We start from the raw sequence: 13,891 nt of genomic DNA, 5'->3' as shown, positions 1-13,891 counted from the left end.
GTGATGTCATAGAGCTGCTGCGGAAATCTGCCGAGCACACCCTAGTGGACATGGTGCAGGTACTTTTCACGAGACTTCCTGAATTTAAGGAGGATGCCAAAAATTTGTCGTTAAACTCCATGAGAAAGGTGAATACTGTGTAAAATAACTGAATTGTTTGAATATACGTATTACCGCATATTTAAGTGCTTAGTGGCTACTGTCCACACAGGTATGAATGGAATAATTATAGCTACTGAGGTACAACATTGCAAAATATAAGTTACATATATTATAACAATTAAGAAGAGAAGTTACACTAACATGACATAATACCTTAACAAGCAGTACAAAGTAACATTACACTAAGACTGCAAACAGATACACAAAAACTTTTATTTAACCTCAGTTAAAAATGCGAGCTGGGGGTATGACTGACACCCAGAGAGGCAAGCGACAACGACGGGGCAACAAAATATCAAAGAAAGAAAGAAAAGAAGCGTTATCGGGGATTACCCATGAAAATTCCCCTGCCCCCACACCGGAAATTCCCCCACAACAAAATGAAACACCATCAGAGGAGAACACACCTTCAATACCAAGGTCGGCAAGGTGGAACATTATAATTACCAAGATTTTCTTGATTCCATTTAAAAATAAGGCTTCTGATGTTATATAGGTGATATATTTGTCTCATGTTATACAATTCGTTTATTGATTTTTGTATGTTATGTATTTTGTAGCAGTTAAGATTTTTTTGGTTTCTTTTTTATCTGTGTAATTTTTACCTTATTTCAGTGAAGCACCAGTGGTTGAAGAAAGCGTTACATTTGAGGTTGAACCAGAAGAAACTTCAGAAGGTTAATATTCATTTGTAATTCAATTATATTACCTCAGATCTGAAATCACATTTTCTTTACATTCATTCATTCATTCATTCATTCACATTTCTTTAAATTTAAAGTTTTTTGTCTAATTTTGTCTATTATAACCATTGTATGACTTTTGTTATTTTCGCAGAAGCCAAACTAGAAAAGAACGAAGTTTCTGACGAGAACAAAGAAAATGATGATGTAAGAAAGTTAATTGTTTGTTAAAACAATTTAAAAAATCATTAAAAAATGTTTCCGGGAAAACTTACTAAAAATATAGGTGTTTTTAAAACAGTGTATAACTTATAATTCAATCTCTAGTCCCATAAAAAATTTTGGGGATTTTGAAAATAAATTTGACTGTTTATTTTCAGGGTGAGCAAGCTGACACTGAAGCGACCAATGGGGACGGAGAAGAACTTTCGCAGCTTCCTGATTCGCTTGTTGAAGATGTAGACGGCCAATCACAAGTCTCGGAATCAAGTTCAGTTGATAACACAGCCAATCAAGCGAGAGGGGTGAGTTTTGTGGGGTATTGTTTAAATCGGCAGTGAGCATAAGGTGTATGGACTGTCTATTGATACACCATGTCTGTCTGGTGTATTGAAATACACCCATGTTTTATCTCGACAGTGAGCATGAGGTGTATAAATACGACTATGTTATATCTCGACAGTGAGCATAAATTTTACCCACCCTTTTATCCAGGTAAGGTTCGCATCTTCTCCAAGACCAATTGGTTTCACGGGACCACTGGTACCGTATGCTCTACCGTGCATTCGTGAGTTGTTCAGATTTCTCATCTCTCTCACAAACCCTCATGACAGGTTAGAAGCATGATTGGGTTTTCAATCATATAATTTCATGTGATCCTCTAAAACAGCTCTTTTAGAAATGTATTCTGTGTTATTTATTGAAGATGACCTGTATAAGAAAAAATAATATGCTTTTATCATATTTAGTTAAAAATTACGAACATTTATAGTCTAAATTACACTTATTTGATCACAAAGACACAACACTGATGTCATGATTCATATGGGAATGTCTTTGATGATGGTTGCCTTAGAAACTTCACGTGATGAGATCATGAAGTTCCCATCACTTCTCACGCTCGTGAAAGATGATATGTGTAGATATTTATTTCAGGTAAATGGTTTCATAAACCTCTTTTAGACACCCCTTAGTAACGACACAAAATCCCAAACATCGTTAGAAACCTTTTGACAAAGACCTGTTTTGTACAAAACTGAATTAATCACTACTTGATGAAATCATATTAGAAGTGGTCAAAATATATGTGTTTTCTATTTTACATATTCGGCTGGGTTAGGGGTTAGAACCCTACAATTTTTTTGGCAGAGCAAAACAACTTCTATTAAAGTATACAAACTTATTTTAACTTGTTATCCCTCCCCAGCTACTAAGTGTGGATAGATTGGGATTGGTGGCGGCTTCTCTGAGAGTTTCTCTTCTTATCTTTGAATCAATGAGAAAGAAACTAAAGTTTCAGCTTGAGGTAGGTTGGGGTTGGTTTAACTTTAGTTTTTTTTCTGTATATCTTTAGCATTTGTCTATACTATACCTCATTAGGGAAAAAAATATTCAGGTAGGTTTTAATTAACGTTTTCATCTAATTTTCAAATTTCTTGTTAAAAAAGGCCTCCTTTGCTAATTAATGCTCTAAATTATTAAAAAAAAAGAATTTAGAAGCTTGCATTTGCTCATGTAATTAATCAAATATATGAAATAAGACTTTTTTTCAGTCATTTTTAAAGAAAATAATGGATCTGATAACTTCGGATAATCCAAAAATGTCGTACGAGATAAAAGAGCTGTCACTAGAGGCAGTAGTGCAGCTATGGCATATACCAGGGCTCGTAACGGAGGTTTACCTTAACTATGATTGTGATTTCTATTGCTCCAATATGTTTGATGAACTCAGCAAACTTCTTTCTAAGGTGCGTTACATTTTTGCGATTTTTTTTATCAGTTAAAATAGTTGATTTGTTAAATAGTTAGACTAGAATGTGCTTAAAATTTTTGAGATTGCGAACTTCTTTCCAATGTTGGTTGATTTTTTGCGTTTTTTTCCAACATTGCACCTGAAAACTTGAAAATTTTGTCCTAGATCATTTTAATTAAAGTTTCAAGTAAAAGTGCATGCAATGAACTGACAAATCCTCGGAGGAGTTAATGAAGAGTCAATTTCTTAGTGTTGTATTGTTAAAAGTTATTTTATGATTAATTTAGAATGCTTTCCCTGTGTCTGGTTTGTACACAACACACCTTCTATCGTTGGATGCCTTGCTTACTGTGGTACGGAGTATTGAACATAGATGTAATCAAAACGAGAACAAAAGTCTCGAAGATACTTCTAGTGTTGCCTCTGCTGAGACTGGTGAGTATTTTTAATTGCGCAACACTGGTAATACAAATTTATTTATTTCTGTGGCTTGCTTGTATTATATTGCATTGTCCAGTGTTGCCAGACCCTTTTTTTAGCCACACCACCATCAACACCTGATATTGCAACCAAGCCCCCCACCGAGTGGACATCTGCAAATCCAGTCAACATTCAGCAGGTGGCAGCAAAGCTCACACCGACAGAAATACCAGAAAGATTTAGCGGACCAATACCAACAATAGAGGAACTGCAGAAGATAAAACAAAAGAAAAAGGTAAAAAAAAATGTTTAAATTTAAAACTTAAATGCAAAATTTTAAAAAAATCCTAAACACTTTTAAATGTGCTGGGAAACAATAAGTTAGTATTACACAAATTTTAAACCACTGATTTTAATGCACATTTTTTTATTTAACTCTCCAGATTTTGCAAAATGGGACGGAACTTTTCAACCAGAAACCGAAGAAGGGAATCGGTTTCCTCCAGGAGCAGAATCTTCTCGCTGTCCCTCTTGATGTCCGGGAGGTTTCCCTCTGGCTGCGAGCGAACCCATGGTTGGATAAGAAGATGATTGGGGAGTATATAAGTGATCGGAGGCATCCGGAAATCCTGGATAATTTTGTGAGGTGGGAATGTCTTTCGTGTTAGCTGTCTTTTAAAGTTTTTTTTTTTATATTGTCTTATCTTATGTTGCCAGGGGTTATGGTATTAGTACTTAATTGAGATTGTAAAATCTGCAAGTCAAATATACAAATTTTGTAATTACTTACTTTGTTTAACTTATCAGCCCCTGTGCAGTTAGTTACTTTCCATCTTGGCTAAGACTCAGTTTTCAGATCTTTATTAAAATATTTCATTGTGACCTCACAGAACATTCAAATTTGAGGGCCTTCGTGTGGATGAAAGTTTGCGGATGTATCTTGAAGCGTTCAGATTACCTGGTGAAGCACCAGTTATACAACGACTTATTGAAGCTTTCTCTGCATATTGGTCGGTAGGTAGATTAACTTTGGTATAATGATGGATAAATCAGTTTGGTTGTATGTATTCTATTCTACTTGTGTGAGGACATACAATGTGCCACGCTATGGGAATTATGATTCAGGTCAGAGTTGGCCCATTAACACAACACCCAGGGTGATACAACTCATAAGTGCCTGCTAACGAGAAGTGTCTTGCCCTATCCCAGCAGTCACTAATAGGTTGTATCACTTTGGTCCAGCCCTGGCCTGAATCCCAGGACCCACAGCAAGCTATGCTATCTGACCTCCCCCATATAAAATAGAATCCTATTAATATTATATCCCATCTTACAGGAATGTAACCACCATCCCTTCATGAACCTTGACGCTGCATTCACGCTCTCTTATGCGATCATTATGCTCAATACTGACCAACACAACAGAAATGTTCGGAAACAAAACGAACCGATGACATTCCAGGACTTCAAACGCAACACTAAGGGTTGTAATGGTGGACAAGACTTTGAGCAACACATGCTTGAGGATATCTACAATACTATAAGGTTGGTGTTACATTTTTAAGTTTTGTTTGTATGCAGGATTGCAGTTGTATTTATTAATGAAGATGGGTAAAACAACATGGTTTTAAGTATATATGTATATGGTTCTACAACATGGCAAACCATGGGACCTGGAAGTTAGGCCAGAATTTGCACATTACTATGACACCCTGGGTGCTACAACCCATTAGTGACCGCTGGGTTGGAGCAGTGTTGATCAGATCAGGGTCAGATTCACATGATTTATTACAGTTAATAATAAAAATGTTGTTTATGATGTAGAAACGATGAGATTGTTCTTCCTGATGAACAAACTGGTCCAATACGAGATCGATGGTTGTGGAATGTATTTCTCAGAAGAGGGAATTCCCCAGAAGGAACATGGTTGCCAGCAGGGTAAGAAAAATAGTTTGAAAATAATCTTCAAGTTTATTGTCATAAAACTTTACTGTTTAAACTCTTTTAATTGGTATTTAAATATTTCCTAAGTCTGTCTGTTGTGTTTGCATTTCTTATAACTAAAACGCATGTTGTTTTTTACATTGTACCGGACTGCTTCAAATATTGCATTTTGTTTTATTATTATTTTTAAAGGTGAACATCTATTCCTTATATTAGAATGATAATGTTCAAGTTTTTGGTTTATCATCCAAAGTATATTTCAGAGACAGCGATTCCTATCATATTTATGACCGTGATCTATTTGCAATGAATTGGGGACCAACTGTTGCTGCTCTGTCTTATGTATTTGATAAATCGTTGGAGGAAAACATCATACAGAAGTCAATCATTGGGTTCAAGTAAGTGGTGTTCTCTGTTTGTAACTTATTTATGGGGTGGGAAATGACAGCCGTTACAACCTGTGTGTTTTGTTTCCACTTTTAAGTTACCACGTATGTAGCTTTGAGAATGATTATAAGCGGTTACTATGCAGGCTGTATTGTTTCTATCGCGTTATATATAAAGGAATGTAACTTGTTTATCATTGTGTGGAGGGCAATGACAGTTGTTATAACGTGTGTGTTTTATTCCTGCTTTTGAATTACCACGTAATTACCAATCATGTATGTACTTGTTACAACACAGATGTTCTGTTACATACATCTTGTACTCGCTTACGAGTTCCCACATATATTTAACTTTGAAGATGGTTATAAGTAGCACAGAGTATTGCTCAAATAGTTGTTCCTACATAAACATCACTTTTGTATCTTCCACCCACAGGAAATGTGCTTTGATCAGCGCACACTTTTCTATGTGTAATGTGTTCGACAACCTTATAGTGTCTCTATGTAAGTTCACTGGACTCACTTCAAGCGGGGAGGTAAGTCAAAGCTGTTACACAGTGATATATGAATAGGTAAGATGGGTACCATTAGCCCATAATACACCATATTTCCATTTAGAGTTGTGAGGAAACGGATGTATAATTCTGTAAATATTTTTTGTTTATTAACTGATGAGACGAGAACATAGAATGAAAACATGGACCACCTTACCTCAAACTAATATTTAGAATAGCCTAAAACCCACTTAAATAGACCAAGACTATAAAGAAATATAAACATTTCCTCCACACAGACCCCCGATGTAACAACCGTCATGTTTGGATCGAACCCGAAATCTCAACTTGCAGCACGCACGATGTTCCATCTCACTCATCGTCATGGTGACATCCTCCGCGAGGGATGGAGGAACATTCTGGATGTGATTCTTCCTCTTTATCGATCCAAGCTCCTCCCTGCTGCCATGGTGGAGGTGGAGGACTTTGTTGATCCAACAGGAAGAGTCTGCCTCCTCAGGGAAGAACTACCGATGCAGAGGTAGGATGACAGTTGTTGTTAAATAAGCTTCTGGCATTTTTTTTAAACGCAGATGTCTCGCTTGCCATATGGTGAAACGACATTAGTTCACATTGTTTGTTTAATAATACTCAACGCATAATTTATAGATGTTGATTCGCCAGAGTTGTGGTTAAAGACAAAATTATCCCATTACCCTAATACACAAAAACCTTATTAAGTCTCACAAACATTGTTTGTTTAACAATACCCAACCCAAAGGTCAGATTCGTCAATCTTCAGTTCGTTCTACCAGTTTATGACACTAGGTGGCCCTGCTGAGAACTCGAATCAGAAACAAACGACTCCGGAAGATCAAGAAGCTATGAAGATTGCACAGGTTTGTGATGTCATAGTGGTTGTGATGTCATAGTGGGTTGGTGATGTCATAGTGGTTGGTGTGTTGCTCAATTATTATTTTTAGGATTGTGTGAAAGAATTACAACTGGAAACACTGGTCACTGAAAGCAAGTTTTTGAGATTGGATTCACTGCAGGTATCAAAACGTTATAACATCAATAAATCTATATCACCTTTTTGTGTTGATTTTAACCACTACCAACCCCCCAGGAACTGATGAAAGCTCTCATGCAATCCTCCCTCCCCCCACATGTACATGAATCAATGGGAACAAATTATTCCGAGGATTCAGCAATCTTCTTCCTTGAGCTTCTGCTGCGTGTTGTTCTACAAAACAGGTAACATCGTTGCTTATATTATTATCATAATCAAATCCTCTATGAGATATATTTTTTATCTAAAACGGTATCGCCTAAATCTGGGGCATATCCTGATGATTTTTTGCCATGTTTCAGACAAAACGTCAGTCATTTAAGATAGACAAAAAGATTTCCTCACACTTATAATATACTGGAAGAAAAAACATACATATTTAAATTTAAATCATTCCCAACCAATCAGAGATCGGATCATGTCGTTGTGGCAAATGGTGCGCGACCACCTCTACACGAGCATCGTCATGGCAACAGATTACTCCCTCCTCCTCGAGCGAGCAGTAGTTGGATTGATGAGGATGGCTATCCGTCTCCTCCACAGAGAGGATGTTGCTGATGAAGTCCTCGCATCACTACAGATCCTCCTTATGATTAAACCATCCATCATCTCAAAAGTAAAGCGTTAAATTTTTTGGAATATCAGGTTTGCTTGAAATAAAACGAATGCACCAATCTTTAGGCCTTGTTTAATTGGTAAAATAAAATAGAAATATGCAAAATACAACATACTGTATATAAACAAACGCAAAATTCTGAGTTGTTAGGAATTTTATGGTTACCAAACTCAAATCCACAAATTCAATCCGATTGATTAGGTTTATATAACAGTCTCTGTTTGTTTTAATTTTATATCAAATTCAGGTGAGCCGACAAATCGGGTATGGACTCCATGAGCTCTTACGCACCAACGCAGCTAACATCCACGCAAGATCCGATTGGATCACCATCTTCACTGTGATGAAGACTGTGGGAGCGGGAGCTCTTCCTCCAGCCATCGTACAAGTCTCCACACCATCTTCCGAGGTTCAGGATCAAGCTTATGGATCGGTGGAGGATGTCGCAGATAGAAGTAAGGATGTCTAATATTAGGGGTTTCTATGGTTTTATTAGGGGTTTCTAAATTTGTTATAGGTTATATTCTATTTGTTTGCAGGCAAAATTTACCCCAAAACCCTTTAAAAACTTACCCACAATATTTTTTTTTTTCGTTTTTGTTGTAGTAATGTAGCAAGCGCATAAATAATTCTTGGAGTGTTTTTTTTGTTATCACACAAAAATGACCAATTTATAAAACCTTTATTGTATTTTTTCCAATGATTGCAATATTTGTTGGTAATTTTTCAGGAACGCATTCAGATGGTGAAGGGGTTGCCGTTGACAACCGTACGAGTGTTTACTCCGATCGTGGCTACACCTCTGATAGCGAGTTGTATGAAAACCATCTATCTGGAAACACTGAAGATATGTCTGAGGTAAAAATGTCTGGCAACACTGTAGTGTTAATCATAGCCGCTAAACCTGGGGGGTATGCAGGCACACTGTGGAATTTTCACACTACATCAATCAATAAACATTAAAATCAAATTTGTTTCATGGAAACGGGTGTGTAGATATCCCTGCTTCACCTGTGCTTTACAAAGTTTTGGTGCCTTTATGATGGTGTTTGGTGTAATGTTAATGTATTGGTGTTTAATTAACATGGTGGGGAAAGTTATCTCGCAACACTGCTGTTGTATAAACTAGCTGGAAACACTGGTAGGTGTGCCCAGTTATTTTGCTGCTTAAATGTTTAACATTCTGTTGTTTTAAACTCAAAACAATGTTTTGTAATAAATTGAGAAACATGTTGTTAAAATATATATAGACCTAGCAACCATTTTTTCATACATTTAATTTTATCCATTATTCTTCTGTACTTTTAAAAATTGGAACACAATTTTTTTTAATATACCCAATTTAAGTTCATTTATTGTCAAATTTAGTTTGTTTGGTGTTTATTTTTCTGAACCATTTTTGATTCCATTTTAGTTGGTTAGCAAAAATGGTTTGGTATTGGTAAGTCTGAAGCATGGTGCTACGTTTTCCCTAATTCTTAGAAATATCGTAATTGAAGAAACTAACCCTTGAATTATTGCGCAACAATTAATGCATGATCATACAATATCTAAATAGCTTTAACCAGTAGAACACCTAGATTTCTTATCAGATTTTTCCAAATTTTTAATTTAACTCTAAGTTTGAACTTGTAAATGGTCATTAAACGAATAAAGACAATAATACTAATTTAAAACATTTTTCAACCGTTTTTACAACATCTACTGAGTCAACTATATGCCTTTGCCAATAAGACGCTAATTTAAAAATAGGAAACTTATAAACACCAACTATTATACCCTGGGTGTTGGTATAATGGGCAAACTGGGGCTTCAATCCCAGGTCCCTGGTGTGTTTTGCTGTAGGACGTCATGCTCAACCATATAGAATAGAACGCACCTGATTTTTCAAACAAAACACATGGCAATTTTTATTTCATACTAATTTCACAAACATAGCAATTATTTTTTACACAACCCTTTTAATGGATAATTTCATATAATGTTTCTATGTTTAGAAACTTGGAGGGGGCGATGATAAATCATCTGTCCAGGTACGTGGTGTAGTTATTCATATCATTCATCAAAAAGTTTTCCATTTTAACATTATATTCATTATTCATTTTTAACATTATTTCATTTTTAATATTATTTCCGTGTTTACTTCTTATTCATTAAAGTTTTTATTTTAACATTTTCACTCAACCCCTAGGTGATCCCCCCACCTCCTACCCCATGCAACCAGTTCACCCTCCAGTTGGGTGAGGAGTTACGACAACACGACATGCGATCAATGGTTAAATGTTGTGAAACGCTCGCTTTCCTGGTAAGGGATGCCGCGCATATTACTCCAGATAACTTTGAACTTTGTGTCCGATGCATCAGGACCTTTGTGGAAGCAAGCATCAATGGAGGTGGGTTATGATGTCATAGAAATGCTGTGATGTCATAATCAAACTTATGACGTATGAATAAATTTGTAAAAAGGCAAACCTAAAGTATTAACTAGAAGGTATAGATTAACTATATGGGTATGTTTATTATAATGTCAAGTTTGGGGGTAATGAGCCAAATCTGACCAAATCCAAGGTCCTTGACCAGGATCTTACCTACATAAAGTCGAATGTCATATATACAGTATTAGGTTTCTAAGAGGAAATCGATTTTTTTAGTTTCAACTTTACCTATTTTTTGCTTTTATTATAGTACACTGAATTCTTGGTAATGACATTACAATGTTGATTGTTGCAGTGAATCGAGCGCACCACGCGAGTGTGGTCGAGATGAAACATCCAGATAAGAAGAAGTTGAAGAAGAGGAAGGAGCGAGATGGAAAGAGGAGGATGGCGGGTCATCAACATGAGAGGTGGGGGTGTGCTTATGTTTTATGTAGGGGTGCTAAAACGTTCAGTAAAATAAAAATGAAATATTTAATTAATAATAAAAAAGCAAAAAAATTTGCTAGATAAAAAAGAAATATATTTTTTTAGAAATTTATTTAATATGATGTCTATGCCAGATATTCGGGACATTACTCAGATGACGAAGCGGCCGTGGAAAATGTGCCAGGAGGTTACCATACTATGTCCCTACAGGTGATGTTTAACTTGAAATAAGTTATCTATCTGATGCCATATATGCATAGGCTAAAATTATTATGATTAGATAAAATGGTGTTTTATTCTATTTGCATTTGTTGGCTACCTTTGTAGAAGCAACAGGCTTCAACATTTGTTTAGATTCATGCGGCACCAACCTAGGTGGCGGGGTTATGGGCCACTGGCCTAAATCTCTAGTCCTATGGCTTGTTAAGGTGTAGGATCTCACCATATAAATAGGGAAGTGCTGGAATCAAATCTCTGAGTAGAAATTTTAAATAACAAACAAAGAAATTTGACAGCTCCTTGATCTGATGCATACCCTCCACACACGGGCAGCGTCGATCTACAGCTCATGGGAGGCAGAGGAACGGAAAGTTACAGACGAACCTATTGTGACAGCTGAAGCAAGCAGTTTATGGGGGAAGTGTTGGTGTCCATTGTTGCAAGGCATAGCTCGGTGGGTGGAGCTTGTAAATTCTAAATCTGTTTATGGTCATTATTGGGCCAATTCTGACCTAAATCTCAGGACCCATGAAATGTCACTATGTAGGTTCTTACCCACAAAGCAATAGAAAAAATGTGTTTTCTGTAATGACTCTGGTGCTGTCTGCTGTGTATGGTGTAAAAATGCAACAATCAACCAATAAGTTACGTATGGTTGCAGCCTTAAAGCAACATAAATATGATAATCAGTTGTTTTTTAACTTTTTTTTTAAATTTGTTGTTTTATTTAAATTAGACCTTTTAATCATAACTGAAGAGATAAATAAAAATATGTTATTTCTTTATTAAGATTTTAATGAAACATTTTGTTTTGTTTATTCGTAGTTTGTGTTGCGATGCGAGAAGACAAGTTCGAACATCAGCTCTAACATATTTACAACGAGCGTTGCTGGTTCATGATCTGCAAACATTGACTGGGAAGGAATGGGAATCCTGCTTTAATAAGGTGGGGGTGTTGTATTACTACCATGGGGTGAAGTTGTTACTTTTTAAATCAGGAAATGTTGGTATATATGGGAATATTTTTGGCTAATTGAGCCAACTGTGGGGTTAAACCCCAGGTCCCATAGCAAGAAAATTATAGGACTTTCACTGCATCACTGTATACGTAATGTACATAATCTGTCCACCAAATCATGTTGTTTATTTTATTTCTATGTTTTACTCGTAGGTGTTGTTTCCTTTATTGACAAAACTTTTGGAAAACATAAGTCCTGCTGATCCAGATGGAATGGAAGAAACCAGAATGAGAGGAGCCACGTTATTGTCAAAGGTTTGTGATGTCATAATGGCTGACAATTCAAAATTTTGACTCCTATTTTTTTTCAGGTATTTCTTCAACATTTGAACCCCCTACTGAACCTACCAACTTTCACAGCGCTGTGGTTAACTATATTAGACTTCATGGACAAGTACATGCATATTGGGAAGCGAGATTTACTGGTGAATAAATATATGCGTTAATGTAACTTATTTATCCCACATTGCGATGCAACAACAGTCGTTGTAATACAAGTGTTCAGTTTTACACACCTTGTGGAAAATACCGATATGTGTCTTGTATAAAGAGAGACATGCTTCTACAATGGTAGCAGCATCGAGTTTTGAACTCGTAAACTTTGGTGCGGACATAAACACTTTAAAAACCATTATTATTTAACTTCAACTTTATAATAAATAAAACTAAATTAAATAAATTTAATTTACATTACACTTGTTTCAACATCCTTGCGTGCTTAATTTTTTAAGATTTTATAAATAAACCTAAATTAATTTGCAATCTACCCAGTTTGAAGCGATACCCGAGTCACTGAAGAACATGCTACTGGTGATGGATACCGCTGGTATCTTCCATAGTAAAGACTCGGGTCACACCTCGCTGTGGGACGTAACATGGGAGAGGATTGATTGCTTTCTACCAAATTTAAGGAACGAGGTTTTTAAACCTCCAACACCTGGTCTGTAACTTTGAAATGTTGTTTGTGTGAAAAGTTTTAGTTAGTTTTTTTTTAATTTTGTGTGCCTTCTGTAACTAAAAAAAATGTTTTAATTTTTGAGTCGTTTTTGAAACATTTTCGTGTTCTATCCAGTGGTTGAGGTGCTCGCCTCTCTAACTTAGAGAATAAGTGACCAATATGCGTATATATGCTCTTGGACAAGACACCTAACGGCCATTGCCTCAACCCAGTGGTTACTATGAGGTGTCTAAAGTAAGGGACATAAACCTCACAATATTTTTTTAATTTAAATTCACCTATCTTAATCTCATGGACAAACCCTGATTTACTATTTAAGGATAAACAAGAATTAACATTAATTATTTTTATTTAATTTAGAAGCTAAAAAAGAAGAACTTGTCGCTCCCAAGGCCCCTGAGCTCTCACGAGATGGGATTCCCCCTCAGCCCCACCTGGAGCAGTTTCACCCCTCTAATAAGTTGGACCCCGGCCACCTTCCAGCAGGGGTAATCCCCGCCCCCAAACCCAAGGTTAACCCCCCAATAAGCCTGAACATCTCCCCACCTTATGCACCGCCTAAAAACCCAATACCAGTTTACCCTCACACTACCGGAGCCCCTGGCACCTCACCCCCTAAAACTTACCCATCCCTGGCACCCCCTGTTGGCTTAGGGGGCCCGAGTATTCCCCCTTCTCAACCCAAAAACATCGTAAGTACCCATAATTCCATATTTGGTCAACGAAACCTAATAACTTTACCCTCTCAACAGCTGATGACCCCAAGCACCCCTAACTTCATAGTCACCCCCTTACCCCACCCTACAGTTGTGGGTAACCCCTTACCCAACTCATCAGTGGTCCAGATGCCTGTGACGCAGATTCCTTCATCAACCCAGTGATTATGACGAAACAATGCAATATATTGCAAGACAGTCCATAGGATACTAATACGCACGTGTTTATCTTCGATTTTATTCTATAATAAGAATCTAGTGTAGTTTTCACAGCTAGCTGTAACGGTGGCGTGCTTTGTTATGTGTAAATAGCTATTGTGACGTGCAATCGTAGAATAAAGTAGCGGTGACTTCGGAAAACATCCGG

At 36.6% G+C, this 13,891-nt stretch overlaps 1 protein-coding gene across 2 annotated transcripts in view; it reads left to right on the top strand.

The window, feature by feature from the left end:
* LOC100185387 (Golgi-specific brefeldin A-resistance guanine nucleotide exchange factor 1) overlaps window positions 1-13,884 on the top strand; it is a 15,904-nt gene extending 2,020 nt beyond the window's left edge. Inside the window, exons 6-40 of one of the 2 annotated variants that reach the window (XM_018814469.2) lie at window positions 13-128; window positions 389-591; window positions 778-839; window positions 1,000-1,052; window positions 1,226-1,369; window positions 1,560-1,678; window positions 1,865-2,000; window positions 2,272-2,370; window positions 2,618-2,812; window positions 3,105-3,252; window positions 3,357-3,532; window positions 3,681-3,883; window positions 4,128-4,251; window positions 4,574-4,782; window positions 5,062-5,175; window positions 5,445-5,579; window positions 6,004-6,103; window positions 6,361-6,602; window positions 6,843-6,960; window positions 7,045-7,116; window positions 7,191-7,318; window positions 7,542-7,749; window positions 7,997-8,204; window positions 8,480-8,607; window positions 9,747-9,782; window positions 9,941-10,142; window positions 10,480-10,594; window positions 10,748-10,823; window positions 11,129-11,286; window positions 11,658-11,778; window positions 12,004-12,105; window positions 12,162-12,275; window positions 12,622-12,790; window positions 13,169-13,500; window positions 13,561-13,884. In XM_018814469.2, the coding sequence (XP_018670014.1) occupies window positions 13-128; window positions 389-591; window positions 778-839; window positions 1,000-1,052; window positions 1,226-1,369; window positions 1,560-1,678; window positions 1,865-2,000; window positions 2,272-2,370; window positions 2,618-2,812; window positions 3,105-3,252; window positions 3,357-3,532; window positions 3,681-3,883; window positions 4,128-4,251; window positions 4,574-4,782; window positions 5,062-5,175; window positions 5,445-5,579; window positions 6,004-6,103; window positions 6,361-6,602; window positions 6,843-6,960; window positions 7,045-7,116; window positions 7,191-7,318; window positions 7,542-7,749; window positions 7,997-8,204; window positions 8,480-8,607; window positions 9,747-9,782; window positions 9,941-10,142; window positions 10,480-10,594; window positions 10,748-10,823; window positions 11,129-11,286; window positions 11,658-11,778; window positions 12,004-12,105; window positions 12,162-12,275; window positions 12,622-12,790; window positions 13,169-13,500; window positions 13,561-13,689 (4,994 nt within the window). In that variant the 3' untranslated portion in view covers window positions 13,690-13,884. The remainder of the gene's footprint in view (window positions 1-12; window positions 129-388; window positions 592-777; window positions 840-999; window positions 1,053-1,225; window positions 1,370-1,559; window positions 1,679-1,864; window positions 2,001-2,271; window positions 2,371-2,617; window positions 2,813-3,104; window positions 3,253-3,356; window positions 3,533-3,680; window positions 3,884-4,127; window positions 4,252-4,573; window positions 4,783-5,061; window positions 5,176-5,444; window positions 5,580-6,003; window positions 6,104-6,360; window positions 6,603-6,842; window positions 6,961-7,044; window positions 7,117-7,190; window positions 7,319-7,541; window positions 7,750-7,996; window positions 8,205-8,479; window positions 8,608-9,746; window positions 9,783-9,940; window positions 10,143-10,479; window positions 10,595-10,747; window positions 10,824-11,128; window positions 11,287-11,657; window positions 11,779-12,003; window positions 12,106-12,161; window positions 12,276-12,621; window positions 12,791-13,168; window positions 13,501-13,560) is intronic. The other variant, XM_009862209.2, reaches the window with a different exon arrangement.
* The last annotated feature ends 7 nt before the right edge of the window (window positions 13,885-13,891 follow it).

The sequence above is a fragment of the Ciona intestinalis genome, chromosome 12 (genome assembly GCF_000224145.3).
Source record: "Ciona intestinalis chromosome 12, KH, whole genome shotgun sequence".
In the NCBI taxonomy this organism is placed as follows: domain Eukaryota; kingdom Metazoa; phylum Chordata; class Ascidiacea; order Phlebobranchia; family Cionidae; genus Ciona; species Ciona intestinalis.
Note: the sequence above shows the minus strand (reverse complement) of the source record. Positions and strands in the feature narration are given on the sequence as shown.